General features: G+C 39.4%; 1 protein-coding gene across 1 annotated transcript in view; it reads left to right on the forward strand.

Annotated features, from left to right (window-relative positions):
• The window catches only part of hcn2b (hyperpolarization activated cyclic nucleotide-gated potassium channel 2b), a 59,871-nt gene that overhangs the window by 14,637 nt on the left and 23,462 nt on the right, over window positions 1-21,772 (forward strand). The window contains exon 4 of the mRNA XM_084722906.1: window positions 11,884-12,102. Within this exon, the coding sequence (XP_084579032.1) occupies window positions 11,884-12,102 (219 nt within the window). The remainder of the gene's footprint in view (window positions 1-11,883; window positions 12,103-21,772) is intronic.

The raw sequence follows: 21,772 nt of genomic DNA on the forward strand, positions 1-21,772 counted from the left end.
CTCACTCTCCCTCTCTCCATGCGCGCACACTCTCACACACACACACACACACACACACACACACACACACACACACACACACACACACACACACACACACACACACAGGCCAGTGGTGGAAGTACAGTACCACACTGTACAAGTAAACATTCTGCATTTAAAAAAAGTAAAACTCTACTTAAGTAGAAGTACAAAAGTAGTACAAAATAGTCAGTTGTTGCATCTCATTTTCAGGTCATCAAATATTGACATTTTGGGAATGAGTGTCAACAGTCATCTCTTACTGACCTTTGATTGGCCAAAGTCTCTCGTAGACTTGTCAAACTTGGCCAAGTGTAAACTTGGCAATTAAATGTGGAAGTGGGATGGAAAAGCCACCACAGAAAAAAAAAAACCTGTATGGTTGTGGAGAAAAAAGAGGTTTCAGGAAAAATGGATCGACTCTTACTTCATTGGAAAAATAAAGTGATCTGCCTATTATGTAATGAAACTGGTGCTCAAAGAATTAAATGTTAGACACCATTATGAGACCAATCACAAATCCCATGACAAGTTCATGATTTTTCCTGTGTGGCCATCTATCATATGCTGGCTCCCTAAACTGGCACTCAGTCATCCAAACTTTGTGGACCCCTGCTTTATACACTACGGCTGTAAGAAAATATCAGTACACTTGAGTATCACATTACTATGTTTTGTGATACTATATCAATTCTCAAAACACTCTGCCAACTCTGTATGTCATGTCTGGCTTGCAGTGAACTTTAACAATATTGTAGACTTTGGTTGCTTCAGAAATCACATACTATGCCCTCCATAACCAAAATGTCTACTGCCGTTTGTTACTGTTGTTGCTGCATGTTTTTTTCCACATGCCCTGCTTACCCCATTTCACATCACTTCCTGAGAGCCTCCTTGCCACTTTGGAGTCGTGTAACTATGGTACCCCGAGCCAACGATGAACTAATCTTAAAAAATATGTTATGGCTAGCAAATTGAACCCTTATTTACTTAACCTCATTTGAGTTGAGGCATTATTCATGTTGCATAGAGCTGTCACAGACACTTACTGCTTTTGTATGTCATGTTGTTCTTGTTGTTACTACTGCATTGGATTGTGGGATATATACACTTATCTTCCGATTCAATTCAATCACGTTACTTGGGTGCCAATTTGATATGTATTGCGATTCTTTTGTGTTGTGATTCTACAATTATTGCAATTACATATTACAGTTTATTAATAGGGCCCCTGAAAACTGCACACAGCACAACTCTTCGTTAACTAATATGAAAAAATTAACTTTGTTCACATTGGAAATTGAACCTGAAAATGAAAGTGCAATAAAATTGAATTTAAAAAATCTGTACCTCCTGAAGGAAATTACAGTCAACTGTTCCTGCTCATCAAGTAGTGAACAGTAAAATTTAAAAAAAAAAAATATATAAATATATTCAGGAATCATAAAAAAAAGAATCACAAATCTTCCATTTTTTTCTCCCACCCCTAATATTTATGGCATGTAGTGTCCAGTGCTGGCAAACTGTAATATTCCCCAGAAATGATATGCACCTCACATACTGTTTTAGTGTACTAAATAGCAAGTTAGTATGAAGGAATAATTTGACTGCATTTTGGATGTTACTGGTCTGCAACCATAGTGCTCAAACAAGCCTTTTCCTCCAACATCTGCACTCATTTTCTCAGCTCATAGTTGCAAATATAAATGTGCTGATCTCGTTAGCCCTCAACTCCTATTCAGAGCTAAGCATTTGTTTCGATGTTTTCTAGTCTCAGACACCAGGCAGCTTCTATACTGCACAGTTACATTTTTGTGTGTAATGTTAATTATCACCAAAATGTATGAATGCCTAGAAAACATGTTGTTCTCCAAGCTGTCATCCATGGTTCCCCTCTTTTTCCAGACTTGCTACACTTCTTTCCTCCCTCTTGTGTGTTTACATTCACTTTTTTGTTTGACGCCTCAGAAGCAATGCATGTTGTTTTGCCTGTGTGTCATTTTTCAAGCGAGATGCCACAATGCCAGTGAGCACCCGGGTGGGCGTGGCTGACTGGTGAGCCTGCACTGTTTTCTCATCTCGGGGTAATCAAGGTTATAGATCCTCTTCAGAGAGGCTTTGAATGAAAGACAAAGCGTTAAATGACCCTCGTCCTTGTGCCTCACCTCAGCCTCACTGGCCGTCCACCTGTGATGGACATTTACTAGACTCCACCTTATTTTTCTTTTTACTTAGTCCATGCACTTAGATAGAAACAACACGTGATTCATTTGCTCCCTAACAGGGCACTATCATGCACTTTTACACCTGCTTCCGTGTGTCTGTGTGTGTGTGTATGTGATGCACAAGTAAGTGATAGTCAATATAGTCTCATTTCCTTCCTGTAATGTATTCAGTTCTGCCTGGAAACACTCAAAACAATATCTGTGACCTGTAAAAACAATGCGTGCAGCAGACAGTGGTGTGTATTATGAGCCTGATAATCAGCAGCACATGATTATCATCTGCTGTTACAAGAGTAGCAGATGATTTTGTCCCATCTACATCAGCCTGATTGGCTTTTGGATCAGTGGCATTAGAATTATAGATGCATCTGATCTGATTCCTATCTTGGATATCTGCTGATACTGATACTGATACTGATACTATACTGGTACCAGTAGTAGTACTAGTAGTAAAATTACATGAGGCTGAAACTTCAGTCTGGAAAGCTTTTGCAGTGTAACTTGTGTAATGGTGTCCTTCGCCCATTGTGGGACAGAGTAGGATTCTGGCAGCTGCACGTGTAGCTGATAGGTTGAGAGATGGCCCTCATTTGCATAATTTCCCATGATGCTCTGCTGAGAGTTTGCTATTTTATATTCCAAAATAAAATTTTACTATTTGTTAGTGTTTCCGATGTAAGAACATATTGGTTAATGGTGGTTTGTGTTGGTAATTGTCATTTTTGTTGATACACCATGAGTGACAGGAGCTAGCAGATTCCTTCACTTCAGCTGGATCGTTTCATATTAATTTGGAATTTATTTCCCTTATATTACATGGACATGTAGAGCTGTAGTGAAAAACACAATCGGCTCAGTTTGCACTGGTCAACACAATATTTACAAATAGGAAACACATAGCAAACACATGGTTTTGTGGAGATTAGATTGGGATGTGGATCAGTGTTGCGATTCAAATGAATACCTTACATCAGCCATTCCCAAAGACTGGGTCGTCGAGCATATGTATATATTTTTAATAACTGTGTTACAATACTATAAGGTAATAATAATATTACCCTGATGATAATTAGCAATAATAAGATTTATTGATAAGGCCTGTTTGTGAATTGGGTTGTGATGCTTTGTCACTTTAAAAAAGTTTAGTTTGTGAAACACTGCCTTACATCAGTATTGGGCCCTGTTACTGATATTGGATCGGCTCAGTCCCGTTTCTTATTAGAAGACAGCCTCTCCCTTTCTCTCTGCTTCAGTCTGAACTTTCTGTATTAATATGTAGGCTGCTGAGAGACATTTGTAGAAGAAGAGCTGCTATAATTGCAGTTGCACCGATTCATGTGGCATTATTATCTTTGCATATACGCACACACAGATAGACTTGAAGAGACCCTCTTGCCTTGAAAGTTAATAAGGATATTCACCATCCATTCAATTACCGAAGTGATCTAACTGGCAGCCAGGCCTGTCAGCGAGCGTAAGAATAATGGACAGTTACTGAGATCTGTGTGTGGAGGTGTTGGTGTGTGTGTGAATGAGTGACAATTGCCTGTTATAATCCGACAACCTCTTTCAGTACTAATGTGGTACATTTACTATGAAGTGTAACAGATCTCAGTAGCACAAACTCCACTTCTTAAATACATTTTCACAGAAGATAATTTAAAGTGTGTGGTACAGTTTTATGCGTATGTAGTTGGAGCGGCAGTCTTTGTGAGGCAGGTTGCCCCCGTGAGACCAACCCCAATTTAAGGAGAAAAGTTGTATGGATCTTTATGTTTTATTTTTTAATAAGAGTCCACAGCCATGCTAGTGGTTCAGGGAGGTTGTACCATACTGTATTTATGGATGGCATGACAGCTACCCACAAGTGGAGAAATATCTTGATTGCCCCTTAGTGGTTGGTTGCAATATAAGTCTTAAACTCCACCCATTCTGTATTAGCATTAACATGATGATTATCTCCTTTGCACAAATGTTCATTTGGACACGAAGATGAATTGAATAAACTTTGGTGATCGATGGTCGAGGTCACCGTGTCCTCATGTCTGGACACGTTCTTGTGAATGTGATATGTCAAGAATGCCTTAAGGGATTTTTTTTCAAACTTGATGCAAATGTTCACTTGGACTCAACAATGAGCTAATTAGATTTGATTTTATATGAGGTCACAGTGACCCCACTGAACACATTTTTGGTCATAACTCAAGATTTCATATGCTAATGGAAGAATTTCACACAAATATTTAATAGGAAAAAATGATGAGGTGATGACATTATATATCCCAAAGGTCAGCTTCACTGTGACATCTTAATGTCTAGTTCTCCACCAGTCATCTGTGCTCCTATGTCAAAACAGTGTCTAAGAGAAGATAGCATGTTTCTCACTGTACATGTATAGTGAAACCTTCCGTTTTGACAAAAAAAAAAAATACATAGATAAAACTGTGGGACAGTAATTCTTCTACTTCTCACTCTTCTTAACCGGCCACACGACCAACTGCTTTGGTGTGAAATTTAGATAGGGACAACATATGTGTAGGTCATGTTAATGTTGGTGTAACTTTACAAATCTCTCCTGGTTGCATCTGGCAGTTGTGGTGGCATTGCAGCAGGTGCTTCACATCTGTTGCCTGGCAAGAGTCGGGACTCTACAGTGATCTCTTCTAGTTATTTAGTTATTTATGGGTGTATTTTGAGTTGGACAGACAACAAAGTAACCTATAAAATCTTTCTTTTCTTTTTTCTAAATTTAAACAATAAAATGATGAAACTGGAATCCTTCTGCTAGAGTCCTCCTTAAGACCAGGAGAGTAGATAATATCACTCTAGTTCTCAGGTCTTTGAACTGTGTGTAAAAGAAATGACTTTAAAATACTACTGTTTATAAAGCGTGTACTGAATGGTATAGGGCCAAAATGCGTTTCTGATCTGCTCCTCCATTTTGAACCGTCCAGACGTCTCAAGTCGTCTGGAACAGGTCTGCTTTCTGTCCCCAGAGTCCAAACTAAACATGGAGAAGCGTAGTACTCAGTTTTTATGCGCCACCATCTCTGGAAACTCCCAGAAATATTTTGAACTAAAAACAAAGTACCACAGAGGCTGATGCAAATGTCATTAGTTGTGCAGGTACTTGGTCACAAACAACAAATTAGGCAAATGGACCAGCATTGCCATCCATGCCTCATACTTCCTTATAATTCATATGTCAGTTCAGAGGTTGGAGCCTCAAAAGGACACAATCTACAAAGGTTGGATCTTGAGAGGACTGGAAAACCTGCTCGCCCAAATGCAAATGAGTCTCTCCTCAAAAACTGAGATTAGTTACAGTAGTAGCACCCGTCAGTTTTATCCATCTGCACACCTTTTCTGCAAAAAGTTCCACTTGCATGGATGAATCTGCTGATTAGAAAGACAGTTGACAGCTCAACACTACTGGTGTAAAGCTGGCAAAAAGAGCTGAATGGTTTTCATACATTAGTAAGGCTTAATACCAGAGTGAACAGAAGGGTGTGATCACAAATAAATTGCACTGGATTTTAATATTTTGTGTCAGCAGAAGTTAACAACTTTCAGAAAAGTACAACAGACAGTATGAAGAAGGACTGAAAACATAAATCAGAGCAGAGATATCTGTTCCCTTTTCTGTTCTCCCAAATAATTCAGCTGCTGCAACCTTTTTATCCAACAGTTCAGTGATGTATACATAATATAACTGCTGAGTCTCCACCACACAGATCATTTCATCTCATCTGTTGCATTACATGGAAGTTCCTGGAGTTCATTGGGTTGTTGAAGTTCTCCCTCTTGATATCTGTCAAAGGAGAAATACCAATTAAAGTTAATGAACTCAAACCAAATAACAGCAGCATACTGAGCAGCGAGCCATTATTGAGCAACAACACACTGCGTCAAATTCTCTCACAAATCAATTACAATCTTGCCACATGATTTACAAGCATCCGTCTTACATCTGAAGTCAATTAAGGACATGCAGGAGTCAGCTCAGTAAGACTTCCATAAACCAAACAGATATAAATGATTAAAATCAGGCACACTTCAAGTAAAACACACTTAATATTTTAGCTGTGTTGATGATAGGCTCCTGGGATGGCAGAGCTGGTCGGTCCAACAATACTTCACTTATTTAAAGGATTGCCATGAAATGTTTTGCAAATATTTATGGCACTCAGAGGATGAATCTTACTAACTTGCAAATCTTCCAACTTTTCTTCCAAATGGTAATTTGTCCATTATTCTGCTTTATGACCCCCTCCAAAAAAAGATTTGGTACCACACCTATGTTTGAGTAAAAGCTTAATTTTGGAAAAAAATGGTGCTGGTCCACGTGTTCTGGAAAATTTCAATTTCCTGGACAAAATGGAGAAATATTATGTGTTTATTTAGCTAAAAAACAATTGACAGGCAGACTACTGGAAGATTGATATAATCAAGCCATGCAGATTTACAATGTTTTAAAAAATATTACCCTTGCCTTCCTTTGTTGGGGCAACAAGCAAATACAAATAATTTCCTTCTAAGATAACAAAATGAAATACAAACTATTTGCACCCAAACAAAAAAATACATGTAGGCCTATCTGTCTCATGACATTTTAATTACAGTGTGCTGCTGCCAAGTTGCAATCAAATAATTTCTGTTCCATATTGGCCTCTTCTTGGATAGAATGAAATAGAGTGAAACCTCTTTGAAAGCAAACAAAAAATAACTATAACCTATTACTGGCTCCTGTAATTTTACTTCTTATGTTCTTCTCAGCTGTGAAGTGTGTAGCTGCTGACTTAAAATAAAAGGTGCCAGGCGGCTCTCCATAACTTGTAATATGTATAAGCCTCAGAGGGAATTATTTTCACCAAACATAATAACCTGAGAGATTGTTGTCTTCCACACATAGAAAAAACAAGGTGCCTGTTTGAAACCCAGGTACAAAAAAAAAAAAAAAAACAGTGACAAATTCACTTTAGGGAAGTGGTTGTGGTGGGTGAATGGCTTAAGTGCAAGGCTTCCTGGGGGAGTGTAGGGTTTGAGTCTCCCCCGGGGACTTGACACTAGTTTAAAATTACATGTCAGTGGTATCTGTTATTTACAGTTTATATTATTACAGTATTATTTTTCCGTTTTCAGTTGCAGTTTGGTCAGGCTCAGGCAGCAAACCTCCTTAGTTAGGTCATGACAGAAAACTACTTGAGCAGGTTTAGAGAAAGACCATGGTGTCTATCTGCCAATACTGTTGGCTATGGACACCTGGATGTAAATAGCTGCGTTGGCTATTCCAAGCCGGGTGCAAATAGCATCTGCAGTAATGACTGGTTAACATAAACTTTGCTTCAGAAAATGAGAAAAGAATATGACGTTGCAGTTTGAGTTATGAGTTCAATCATGTGATGCAACCACCACAGTGTGCTTTAATTTTCCCTTAAATCCATTAGTTTTACTTCAACAAACACTCTACTTTAGGTTTATGCATGAGTAATCAAGAGAAACATTTCAGTATTTTTAATGTCTGTATTCTGAATATTGTCAAGTACTTCCTGCAGACACCATGTTGCAACTTTTCCCACTCGTTTGGTTGTAAATAATGAATACAACCACAATCCCAGTGGTTCTAAATAATGAATCTTAACAAGGTCTTTTAAGGCAGTTTACACATTAAAATTCTTAATGTCAGTGTCATCTAAATGTCAGTCCAATCAAGCAAACACAACTTACCATGGCAGTTTTACACTGAGAGGCGCTGCACCCTGTCAAAGAGACGCTCAGCAGCACGGCTGGCACACACACACACTCAAATACAAGCTGTGTGTAAACCAGCATGTAAACCCAGATGGACATGGCAGCGTGCACGTACACTCACTATTCTATACTTACGCCACCATGCATCATAGATGTCCCATACTCCCTTTGTGTTCCTCCCTAAATGTATTATATACAATTAACTATCATCCACGCTGCTCAGTGAAGACCGATGGCAAATAAAATGAACACAAGAGGTAATTTCATTTGTTGCCCCCCTCCCCTCACACACTGTGGTATCTCTGTAGAATTAGTTTATTGTGTTACTATGAAGACTGTAATTTCCTATAGTAAGAGACAGCTGTACACTGTGTCAGCTTTAATCAGCTATTATCTCAAACTTAAACACATACTGACCTGTTACAGCTGCTCAGGATGTGTTGTCTCTGTCCCTAAGGGTTTTCCTGCTCATGCAGTCACAAAGGAATAGTTAAACATTTGGGAAAATATCTGTACTGTATGTGCTTTCTTGCAGAGAATTACTTCAGGCAGTAGATAGTTTAGCTTAGTATATATGAGTTGGTGAGAGCATTGACGTATATAAAGATGGACAACATGACAGTGTTTTTCTACAGTGGATTGAAGAGGAAATGTGTCATCAATCTTTAAAGTATTAATGGTTCAGAGAAGTAAGCCTTTAAGACTTTCTGCCAGAAAGCCCTTATTGATTAGGTTAGGAAAAAAAATCATGGTTTGTGCTAAAATATTAAGATTTCTGACAGGACTTTCTGGCTAACTTCTCCCATGTGCACATACAGATCGGAAACAGGAAGAAACAACTAGCCTGCTGGCTGCACAGACCACATAGACCACGTAAAGTTGCAACTTTTTTGCACTTACACGTAAAGCAACAGTTTTCAACGTTTGAGACTGCCTCCTCTCAGACAAAGCTTGGAAAAAAGACAAGACCTCCACCTTTGAAGCACACCTGTAATTAGACATGCTCTATTTTACTTTACAGTACATACAAACCTGTCGACATGTCTATTTTTTCTGGGTTTCTTCTATATTTCAAGCCAAGGCTGTCTCCCATCACCCTCCTGTTTTGGTGTTTCTCCACCAAAACTCCGGTAGTTTGCATGTCCCTTAAACTTTACTATGAATAACCACAATACACAGACCCATAACTTTGTATATTTGTCTAATGTCACCCAAACTGCCAAACCATCTGTGAAACACAATCTACACACACAATACATACACTGCAAACAATTTCAACCCATCAGTCACTGTACACTGGCAATCCATAACCTGATGTGAGGGACGTGAGCGCAACTGCTCTCTGTGCAGATCAGCCAGATAATGTCACATTAGCTGTTGCCAGAAGCTAGATTGTAGATTGAAGATAGATTGGAATTCCACCTAAAAAAAAATGTACATGCACAAATTTAAGCAAAGTTGGCCAAACAGTTTCCATTTATATCCACCACTTCCACAAATATATCCATTTGTTTCACTAAGCCACTTGAAGCATAATTTCTGCCTAGTCCAGGTTCATGGTTGTGTCGTGTATTGTTATGGAAATAAGAGCAGAAACATGAGACTCACCTGCAGCATCGGCATTGACGTCATTAAAATCATTTCCAGGAATTCCAGAAGCTGATTCATACCTGCAGGCTTTCACAAACACTCACACAGACAGAGTAAGAGTAATGCATCTTCGACCCATAGATAAGTTATTGTTACTGCCCAGACGGCAGTAGATTTACAGTAATGTTGTCTTATAAATGCCACAATAGCATGTGACAGGGGTAGATAGCCTGTTTTATCATCAGGAGTCGTTGCATAGATCACAGACAGACAAGCCAAGGGCTATTTCTTGATTTTTTTTTGTACAATATTTACTTGGCAGCAGTCCATTTTTCATTTTTGTAATATATTTTCCTTTGTACAGTGCATTGTACGCTACATTTAGAAGAGAGAGCTCAGTGAAGTGATGCTCTGTCCACTGTCTGTAAGAGAGGGAGACAGACAGATGCAGCGGTGTGTGAGAATATGTTTATTTCTGTGCCTGGGCTCTGGGTTAGAGCCTCCTGCTCCTGCTGTTTACCCACCAGCAATGTGGCCAGCATGCTGATGGCTGACTGGAGGGATTCAGCTCCGGGTTTGTTCACCACCCGGGACAGCAGGGATGAAGCTCAGGCTGAGGCTGGACTGTTTAAATGTCCTGTCAGGGTTTGTGCTTATATATTGCTTATTATAATGGGCTTAAGGGCTATGGATGACAGTGAGACAAGGACTGCAGTTACAGGGCTACATCATATAGAAATAACAACAAAGCTGGAGATGCGACAATAGTGCTTATAATCTTAAAGGCTTCAAACTGTTGTCATGGGCTTCCTCCGTCTTTTATCTAAGATTACAACTTCCAGTTTATCTCTTCAAAGAAATCCAAACTACTGATCAAGCTGACAGCTCAAAACAGATAGGAAACTTTGAGCCGTGCTCGGGGGCTGGAGCTAAGCTCACATTTTGACACCAGGGACGAGTTTCTGGTTATTCCACCGCTCTGTGTGTAAGTGCCTTTAAAACAGTCTTTCTCAAACTTTTGTTCAATAATGTACCCCCTTTGAAACATTTTTTTTCAGCCAAGTACCCAAAACATTTTTGGTGGGGAAAAAAAACAATATGTTGCTGTGCTATCAGTATCAGCTTGTTCAGGTAGATCCCATCATTACATATTTTTTTGGATACTGACGGTATTTGTTGGCTCTGTTTTTATTTTTCACTTTATTCTTTCAACCGTGCCACAGCTGTATGTGTGAGGTTTTATGGCAGTTGACAGGTTTGGCAGTTAATAATTGCTTTGAAAATAGGATATGTGGTTTGATTACACTTCAACTTATTATAGTATAATTATTTTTGGGAAATATGCATGCCTGATACTTTTAAATTAACATTTAAAATAACATCTGCAGTACTCCAATGTACCCCTAGGGGAAACACTTAAAACACTTAAAAACACTTAAAAAAAATCCTCTTTCTTTGCTGTTTTTCAAACTCACTGTTCTAAACACTTATTTTTAAACATCTGAGGACAGTCTCTTGCCAGAATGTCCTCTTTCACCTGTTCCAAAATCAACTAAATTTGAATCTCAAATGAAATGCAAATGCCCCTGGAAAAATACAAATCAGATAAGAATCCTAACATTCAATCAGTGACTATTGGCACCACTTGTCCCAGAGAGAAACAGAAACACGCATAAAGTGTTAACCTCCGGACAGTGTGTGAACCACAGCTGTTTGAGGGGTGGATGTGAGGTTCAGCAGTGTCTGTGGAGGGCTTTCTAATGAATCTAACATCGGAGAATTAGGGTTGACTGAGTGTGTGAGCACCAATCAAAGGCAGACTGGAGCAGGCAGATGTACAGGCTCCTCATTAACGCTTGCTTTTTTTCCTTCTTCTCCTTCTGCTTGGACGAGGCGAGGCTGCTCACTGACGATGATAAGGCTCTTCACCAAACCTGAAACAATCAGACACAGAGCCACACAGTATACTTCACCCAGAATGTCTCACTCTTGAGCCCTCTTATTCTTTAACTCACTCTCTTTCACCACTTCTGTCACATTCTAACTTGCATAGCTTTCACTGAAATGTTCCTTTAACTGTCTACTTTTGGCAGAGACGATAGGCGTGGGTCATCAGGTCAAAATCATCGTAGCATGAAAGTAAAAATGTGAAAGTAAGGAGCTATTCTAGGAGGACAGAATAACCCCGATTTTTCTCCATTCTCTCTCGTGTCTCTCTTCCACCTTCTGTATATTTTGCTTTCCCATCTTATTTTTCCTTTATTGCTCTTTGCCCTCCCTCCGTCTCTCCCTACAGAACGACTCGTGGAGTGAGCTCTACTCCTTTGCCCTCTTTAAGGCCATGAGCCACATGCTGTGCATTGGGTATGGAAGACAAGCCCCAGAGAGCATGTCGGACATCTGGCTGACCATGCTCAGTATGATTGTCGGAGCCACCTGCTATGCCATGTTCATCGGCCACGCAACCGCACTCATCCAGTCTCTGGACTCATCCAGACGGCAATACCAAGAAAAGGTAAGGATCTGACTAGTTTTTGAGACTGTGATGTTAAGTTTGAGACTGGGTTAGCGGATAACGCTAGAGTTGATCAATCGGGGCAGATAAATAGTCAGTTCAAGCGAATTACCAAAGGACAATAACTCCACTCTCTTTCACTTACTCCTAGTAGTGTCTAAACATGCACAGTAGGGATGCACAGATACTGATACCAGCATTGGGTATTAGTCTGATGCTGTCTGATAACACCACACCTGATACCATTTTATGAAAAGTGGCCGCTTCAACTCAAGCAATTTGGTAAAATATCTAACAAACCAACACAGCGCAGTAAATGTAGCAATGATAAGTTGTGTTTTTATGGGGAGTTACAGGCTGTAATAATTTAGTCCAGGGTATCTTTTTGCCCCTGCAGTCTATGCAAAGCTAGATTAATCTGCTCCTGACCCACAATGAATCGACAGACCTGAGAGTGGTATCGATGTTCTCATCTAACTCTCCAGAAAGAGAGAGAATAAGCATATTTCCCTATATTAAATCCAGCCGCAACATCTCTTTTCATATATTTTCGTCCTGGTCACTGTGAATAATCCACAGACCTCGCTGTAAACAGTTGTCATTGGAGCTACCTTCTACCGAACAAATAATCCGGGTGAAAACTGCGGACTGTGTGTTCTGTGGATTATCCAGAGTCACTGGGACACACAAGATATTACTGTTGATATTATTGAATTTTGTTTCTCAGTGCTGTGTTGGGGTGGCAGCAGATTTGGATATCTGAGATTCAGTTAAATAACCTTAACCTCTCTGCGTGTCCAGATAAAACTGGACCAATCCTTCAGACTCAAACTGTCTGAGTAAATAGTACATCTTGCTATCTTTTGTGGAGAAAAGTACTGAGAAAAGGAGTAATGTTTTAACTACAGTCTATCTTTAAATCACTGGTGAGATAAATTAGGGGGTTAGCTACAGGATTACCTTACATGCCCATGTGGCCCCTTTGTCTAGAGCATGAAAACACACCATAAGGAGACTCCATAAGGAGATTTAATCTACAGTGCTCGTCCTCTACAACGATGTGGATAAGGTTATCACATTTGATATGAACAGAGAGGGTTTGCTCATTTGATTCCAACACACTTTGATAGGAACAGCATCTGTTCCATTAGTTCGATATTCATGGCTGCAGCTCGCCGGGCCTCGGCCTGTCTGTCATCTCTGTACGACGGCAGATCAAAGCTTCTTGTGTCTGCAGGCCAGGGAGGGGAGCACGCTCCTGCTTTATAAGGCCATGGTGTCAGCGGTGCTCTGTGTCTCGTTAGCTTCCTCAGATCCTGGCTGATGTGGAGATGTCTCATGCTATCTATCACTCATGCACATGCATGCAGACACGCACATACACATCAGAGTGATTGGTCAAGCTTTGTTGTTTAGGTGAAGCCTCTGGGCAGTGTTTAGAGAAAAAATCAGGTTTACATCTCTCGCTCTGCGTCAAATGCTGTTTTAGCCTCAACGTGTAGCTTTATTCTGTTTATGCTCTTGCTCTTGTGGCTTGGTGGAGCATCATGTTGGGGAGAAAAACATCTTGCTTTATTTTCTAGGTCATCATATCAGTAAGCATCCGTGATGATGCTGAGTTTATAGCAGACCAACCCTCCTGTGGTGGTCTTTAAAAAGTGATGAAGCTACTGTATGCATGTGTCATATTCATGAGCATGGTAGTTGATACATTATCAATGGATCTGGGGTACAACATCCATAATTACTGACTGTATAACTGTCTATGGTGGAAACACACAAACAAACAATGGGTCCATGATGTTTGACCATAATTTCACCTTGAAAAGGTCCTGCACAATTAAATGTGTTTTTTGAGCTGTAAACTGAAGTACATGACTGCACTGTGATAAAACATCTTCAATTCATGGGTTGAAAATGGCTCAAAGTAACACATAGTGTTTTAAATGATCCCGAACCTTGCTGAGACACAGATGACCATTTGGGACTCTAATCAGAGATGAGTGAGTGGGAGTCTTTGAAACAGTGCTCATTTTCAAAAAACATGACAATCGAGACTTTTTGTTTTTAATATTTTTTCTATTTAATTTGAAAATGTTAAATGTAAAATTACATTTAAGTGTATATACTTAAGATCTTAGAACAGTAGCCTAAAAACGTAAGTAACTTTATTAGATACTACAGCAGTAATGTGATTACATCGAGGTGTGCTTTTATTTGAGATACAGTTGGCTGATATTACTTATTTTAGTGTTTCAACAATTGTTCCCACCAAGGGGGCAATGGTGCCACTCTGACTTCTTGCATGAATTTTAATGTTATTATCTTATCCCTATTTTTGAAAATATATAAGTTGCATAATAAATACATATATATATATATATATATATATGTTTCTCATATCATAAGATGACTATTTATTTATTTAAAGAAGTCTGTGAGTTATGAGGAAAAATTTAAAAAAAGTCACAGTTGCCCCCAGTCTCCCCTATCTTAGTATCTCAAAATAATGAGAGTTCCTGAAAATAATGACTTAATATGTCCATAAGCCATTTTGAGAAAGTTTTATTTGAGAAACCTTTATTTTGAGATATACAGTCAATATTTTGTCATTCTAGATCATTATTTTGGAGTTATAACGACAGGATCTTATTTTTTTCCATCATATTTGCAGTAATGTACTCCCACAGGTACAGATGTTTGGAGATGAGTGTGTAATGCAGAACTATCTGTCTGTTTCTCACTGTTAACAGACTCCAGCCTGCAGTGTAGTTCATACACTTAACTGATTTACATCATGTTGACACTTTTCGCACACTCTCTTTTGCTGCTGTGATTTCACGTTTTTTAATCAGCTGACAATGTGAGTGCTGTTATCCCTCTCAGAAGTGAATAACACTGATGTTCATGTTCATTAATTGCAAACTGATTTGTTCAGTTAACCGTTCACAAGGGATATGAGCGTGTTGAACGCTGCTCTTATAGCACCCCCCCCCCCAGACACACATGCAGCCTTAGCTTGGACAGCTAAGACACAGGTACGACACAAACAGTTTTACAGAAAGGGCCACAAATATGCTTCTAGTGCCTGTCAAGGGCCCAGCAGACTCTGGGGTCTCCAGTGTTTCTCCACAGCTGCAGAGAGTCTGACAGCAGCTGTCAGAGTCTGAGCTAACCTGGTTGGTTAGCTACAGTGACTGTCCTGTGTGTCCCCACCCGACCAACTCCTCAGCTCCTTGCCCAGTTTTTGCATTTTCCAAAACTAGGCAGTGAGTGGAGTTAAGTTCAGAGCTGGGGGCACAGTTACTCTTTAATAATGACGGTCAAAAATAAAGTGTAATATGAAGGGTCAGTTTACTCAAAGTAAAAAGAAATCTGTTGCCATCATAATACGAAGAAGGTGATTTGAAGTTTGTTTATGGTGCTACATGATTACAACATTAATTAATAACTTAAAAAACTGTGACTGCGTGTTAAAACCATGGAGAGTGTGTACTGTGTATTATCCAGAGTGACCAGCATATTGAACTTTTAGACCATCCTGCCCAAAGAACTCAGACCCACTAATTCAGAACCATCTTTTAAAATCTACATCCCAGAATATACTCTCAAAGACTTTATTATAATTGCCTTTTGATCTCACCAACTTTTTAACCTTGTGTTGTTTCTCCATGCATTTTTAAATCTAATTTCATTTTCATTCAGTAATTTCTCTTTTGATCATGTTTTCTATTTTTATGTCTTCATCTGATTTTATGCTTTAATATTTGGTCTTTTATTATTTCATTCAAGACTTTAAGTTTTCCTGTAATGAACTTTGAAAATAACACTAAACAAAGTTTCTTATTTTTGTTGTCTTTATTACCTCAGCAAAGAAGATCATATTATTGTTTCAGCCTGTGTTTGCTGGTAATTAGCAGGCACATCTCAGCAGATTTTAGTGGAATTTGCTGGAAAGTTAAAGGAGGAGGACGTGATTAGTGTTTGGCCCTACCAAGTGGCTAAACATATGACCTCATAGCTCTTGAAGACATAGAGGAACACTTTTTGCTTCCTCCTGGAAACTTCATTGAGTCCTCACCAAATTTGGAATGCAGCTTAGCTGAAGAAAGTTGCTGTATGATTATACTGTAATTGGTTTCCAGATGGGCTGTTTGACATTAATGTCAGAAGTCTAAAGGACATCCTCTTGCAGTGCACACAGACAGCAAAGAGAAAAATTGAGAGAAAGGGTAAATGAGCTGCTGAGTCTTTGCTGGAGTTTCTGTTCCGTGTCAGTTTCGTGTGGCTGTGCTCTGTCAGTGGTGTGACGTCTGCAGCCATCAGTTCCTGCTATCGCTCTCGTTCTCCTCTTCCTCCATGATGTACAACAGTGAAATAATGAACAAAATGGCAACACCCTGCCAGGCTTGACTAAAACAACTCATCCAACATGCTGTCCCTCTCCAGCCCCCCGTGACTGTTTGTTCATCATTAACCAATGAACTGAACCGTGCCGCACTGCAGACCGCAATAAGTCTCGCCATCAGATAACAGACTGGAGACAGAGCTATGGGTTGGGACTGGCCTCTCTGACAAAACACATTCTTTGTCTAAGATAGTGTAAATGCTGGCGACAGTGTGGACTTGTATTGACACAATACAGAATAAACAGTTAGCATCATGCTCAGAGTTGAGACAGAAATGTCATAATAGCTCCGGCACTAAGCATCTCCTGCTGTCAGCCGCCAAAGAGCCCTCTGACCAAAGAGAGATGTGGATTCTGACTGTTTACTGTACGTTCAAGAGTTAGACAAAGCATGCTTGTACTTTTTTATCAGAATGGACACACGCTGTTTGGTTAGCGGTGTGTTTAGCAGGTCTGGGGACAGAAATATAAATAGAGACACACACAGTAAGTGTGAGATAAGAGCGGGAGATGTTAATGAGAAACACTGTGGTTCCCAACTGTCAGCCTTTTTTTGTTTCAGACAGTGGAATTGTCAGTGTTGAAGTTGGTTTGGACAAATTTGTACTACTGTGACTTGGAATGGCAAATACTGGACCTGTCAACCATTCATCCATTACTTTTAGTTAATTGCTTCAGCTGTTTGTTCATTTGCTTTGGCGAACTATTTCAACCATGTATCCATTACCTTTAGCTAATTAATACTCATCCATTATTTTTACTTACTTTGGCTAGTTCACCACTTTAAGCTGACTGTATCAACCATTTATGTATTACTTTTAGCTCTCTCACCTGTTCATCTATTAATATTTGGTGATGATATTACCAGTTTATCAGTTACTTTTGGTCACATTTCAGCTTACTATTTACAATATTTATCTCAAATTAACAAACTGCTTCATGAAAAATTTACCAAAGAGCATCATCACACCAATTTGTAATCCTCTGTGGATGATTATTTTCCTTTTCTATATTTTTTTTAATTACTTGAGCCACTTGGCAATCTTTCTACATACCCCCTGGTAATAACTAAAGTACACACAAGTGCCCCTGGTAGGGAATCGCGGTCGTGCATCTCCATTCTCAAGAAACATAACCATTTTAAACATATAGGAAATTGGTGATAAGAAGGCAGTTAGCGCTTCTTTGTTATCCCCCTCTTCACGTCGAGGTGACTGGTGCCTTCATCCCGTGTTTCTCAACAACACTCTTCCCATCTCCAGCCCTCCCCTGCTTCATCTGTCCATTCGCCCTTGACTGTTGGGCAATACACCATCTGCCAGCGGACACCGCACATGGACGGAGGGCATTAGCCATTATGTAACTGCACTCCCGCCTGTCCTCCCCCAGCACTTCCTCCCCCTCAAGAGCAATAGAGCAGCATGTTCGAACAGTAGTGAGGAGAGGGAGATGTGACCCCTGGAGGTGATGAGCACGGATCCACTGGGCCTCGACACATCAAACAGTGGCTTCATAACTGGACAATGACCTGACCTCCTACCTGTGACTCTGACACTTAGATTTGATAGATTAAATCATCAGCTAGAGTTTGACATAAACTAAAATTGAACTCAAGATCCACTTGCTTTTCCTGGAGTTTTCAACCACATCTCATAGTAAAGAGAGACAGATGCACTCCTGGCAATAAGAGGTCCAAAAAGGTTTTTCCTGAAGGGCTATGGGTTTTACCCAGAGTCATTTGCTTCTGAAGAGCCCTTTGTTAAAGAAAGGGTTTGTCAAGGGTTCTTTGAAAGACTGAAGGCTCTATCAAGAACCATCCAAGAAACTCAAAGTTTGATCAAAGTTGCAATATGGCTTTCTGCAATTTTCAAATCACAGGAGGTGCAATATTTGTTTAAGGCAAAATATGTGTCAAAAAATGTTTAAATTAATGAATACTGTGAGGCAGAGATATCTTGTCCTACAAATCAGACTCTACAAATTTAAAAAAACATCTTCATTTGGTACAGATGTTTTTGATCAAAATAAGAATATTTTTTTATTACCTCTAATATTGCAAATCACATCACAATTTCAGCATCAATCAAAATAGTTGCAATAAGATACTTTTTCAAAATCGGTCTTCCAAAATGGTATTTTTGCGTTGGATTCTAGGAAGATACTCTGAAAGGCTTCCTAGTAGAACCTTTATGAAAGCTTCTACCAGGAACCAAAAAAGGTTCCCCTATGAGGACAAGTGGAATAAGACTTTATGGTTCAAAGTTAGCACCTTTATTTCTGACAGTGTGGTTAAATAACTAATAAGTTAAACTTGAGTTCAGATTTTTGTATTGTCAGTCACTGTTTCCAGAGTCAAGAATATCTTTCATGCTCAACGTTACCTGAAATTAATTTGAATCAACTCATATTTTAAAGATTGTTTAAACTTATTTCAAACCAAAAGTATGTTTGTCTGTCAAATAAATCCAGATTAGAAGTAGCGCAGTCCAGATGTTGCCTATTAATTCTCAATGGTCACTTTTTGGATATTACCACTGATGGCCCTCCTTATCTACTTCTCTTTATCTACCTTTTCTCCTTCATGTTTGGTTTATATACATGAAGAACAACTCTATTTTTGGGCTAACAATTAATTTGTCCTTTAGACTGCTAGTCTTGATCGAGTTTAAACTCTTTAGCCACTTCTCCATTCCCCCCCCTCTCCATTCACCTTGGAAGTAGGTGAAGTTGTGCCAGGAACCTTTACTCTGCTTCTAATATACAAGAATATAAATTAATGATTGATAAAGGCTTCTACCTGGGTTCATGTCATCAATGCCCTTCATAAATAGAGCAAATGTCTCCACTATTAGAAATATATTTTTGCCGAATCATGTGTCTTTTGTCACACATTTAATTACATGGACATTATGAACGTTTCTCGTCTCTTCTGACATGTTTTTTTAGTCCCTCCATGCCATCATCAACATACACATTGGTAATGTAGTGAGTATATGCACTCAGACTTGTGTGTGCCTGAGGGTGTGTACACATTTGTGTGTTTATTTCTGTGAGTCTGTTTTCGCTCTTCAGTCAATGAGCTAAAGGATGCTGCTGAAGTCAACTTGGGTTTTATACACTTAGGACATCACACACACACACACACACACACACACACACACACACACACACACACACACACACACAGATATAAGACTTGTCACATCCTGAGCCCTGACGCTCAGTGACATGGCCCATTAATAGGATGGCCAATTCAATTTCTCTCTTCCCTCTATGGCAGCTTACAGTGACAGCCATGTATCATGCTCACAAGCCACAAACTAGAGGCTTTATGTCCCATAAAAAAACCTCCATGCTTCCTCGGCCCTCCCTTAACTAAGTCCACAGCCTGAGAGGAACAGATTGGATTTAAGAAATGTAATGCATTTGTTAGTTTGATACAAGTACTGCATTAACAGTCCAGTCTGGTCTAGATCCCCGACCACAGAGTTTGATGTTATAAGATGGACACTGCACCATTAATACAGTTCAGGAGGATTTTAGTTCGGTCAGGCATGTGTGGTAGAACCTTTATAAAGGTTCCACCTCAATCCCTTACAAAGGGTTCTACCTAAAACCCAACACAAAGTTTTAGGCTATAACTAGAACCTTTCCAACCAAATTATTTCTGATTCTTGAACCAGTTCCGTTCAAGATACCTGGAACCTTGGCGCCATTTAGTAAACCAGCTGCACAATGCACAACAACCTGTAGATTTGACACGCCCACATTGGTTCCCAAGGAACTTGCTATTTTTTGGTTCTAGCTGGGAGCCAAATTTTTGGGCTACGTACCAGTTTATTTTTGGTGGATTGTTCTGAATGGTCCATATTAGGTGCAAGTTTCATTAGGTTTCATGTTGGTGAAAAAGCTTATATAAAAGGCTCTACAAAGAAAGTGATGTAATGGTTCCACCCAGAGCCCACTCTGGAGATTCTTTCCAGATCTGTCCACATTCTAAGTGCGCTAACAAGATCCCACCCATGGGGTTCTACAGAGAACCCTTTTATTTTGCAGGAGTTTTATGTAGAACACATCCAACAGGTTCTACATAGAACCTTTTTATATTCCAAGGGTTTTGTCTTGAACTCACCCGTGTTTTCTAAAAAGAATCCTTTTATATTCCAAGGGTTTCATCTAGAATTGATCTGGCAGGTTCTATAGAGAACCCATTCAGATTCCAAGAGTTTCATCTAGGACCCACCCAGAGGGTTCTACAGAGAACCCTTTTATTTTGCAAGAGTTTCATCTAGAACTCACAAAGAACTCCTGAGGGACACTCATAAAAAAAGGGTTCTTTAGGAGCAAATGGTTCTGTGTAGAACCTAAAAACTTCAGGAAATTCCTTTTTGGAAGTGGAATTTAGAGAATATTTTGAAGTTCAGAGTCTGAAAACCTACTGTCTTGGAAACTAGTCACTGCAGGAGTGTGTATCTGGCTGTAAACATGGGATTTGTTGATATATTCAGGTTCTCTGTTTTTAAATGTGTTTGTGATTCAGAGCATTTCAGTGACAGTTCAGAGTGTCAGACGCTCGTCATCTCTTCCATCTTCCCTGATGATTTTTTTCCTCAAAAAGCAACAAACATAACCATGTGGCAACACAGCATGCATTATGGATTTCCAGAACATATTTTCTTGATATTTCCCTCTTTGAGAGAAACACATTTCAACTTTGAAACTGTGTCTTTTTTTGTAATTAAGAAGAGAGCAGATTTGTTTTGGAACCATGAGGCTGTTCGAGTCTCCCATGATCCCACTGACTTTGACTGACACGGTCACTAATCTAAGTCTAATGCTGAGAAAATCAGAAAGTCAATAAAACTCAGCTCCTTCAACAACCACTTTTAAAGACACGAGAGAACGAGAGAGATAGAGATGTCAGTTCAGTTTAATTGAGACTGCCACACGCTGAATCCCCAGGCAGGAAACACTTAATAGAAAGCCTCCCAGTTTATCCCCAGCATGCCTGATTGAATGAGCTGGATACTCTGGTAGTGGGCAGCATCTTTATTATTACTGACACACGGCAAATGAGCCTCAATTTGTCAAGTCTGAATAAAACGACTTTAGTCATTTTTTTGTTTTATTAGGTTTGTTAGGCTACTTTCATTTTTGGGAGTCTCTTCATATGTATTAAATGAAAATATCTTAATAATTTGCAAAGAAAGTTTTTGTTGTCTGGATTATGGGTTTACCTTCAAATGTGTCACGACCATCGTG

This window comes from Lutjanus erythropterus, chromosome 7, assembly GCF_056507025.1.
Source record: "Lutjanus erythropterus isolate fLutEry1 chromosome 7, fLutEry1.hap2, whole genome shotgun sequence".
Taxonomy (NCBI): Eukaryota; Metazoa; Chordata; class Actinopteri; order Lutjaniformes; family Lutjanidae; genus Lutjanus; species Lutjanus erythropterus.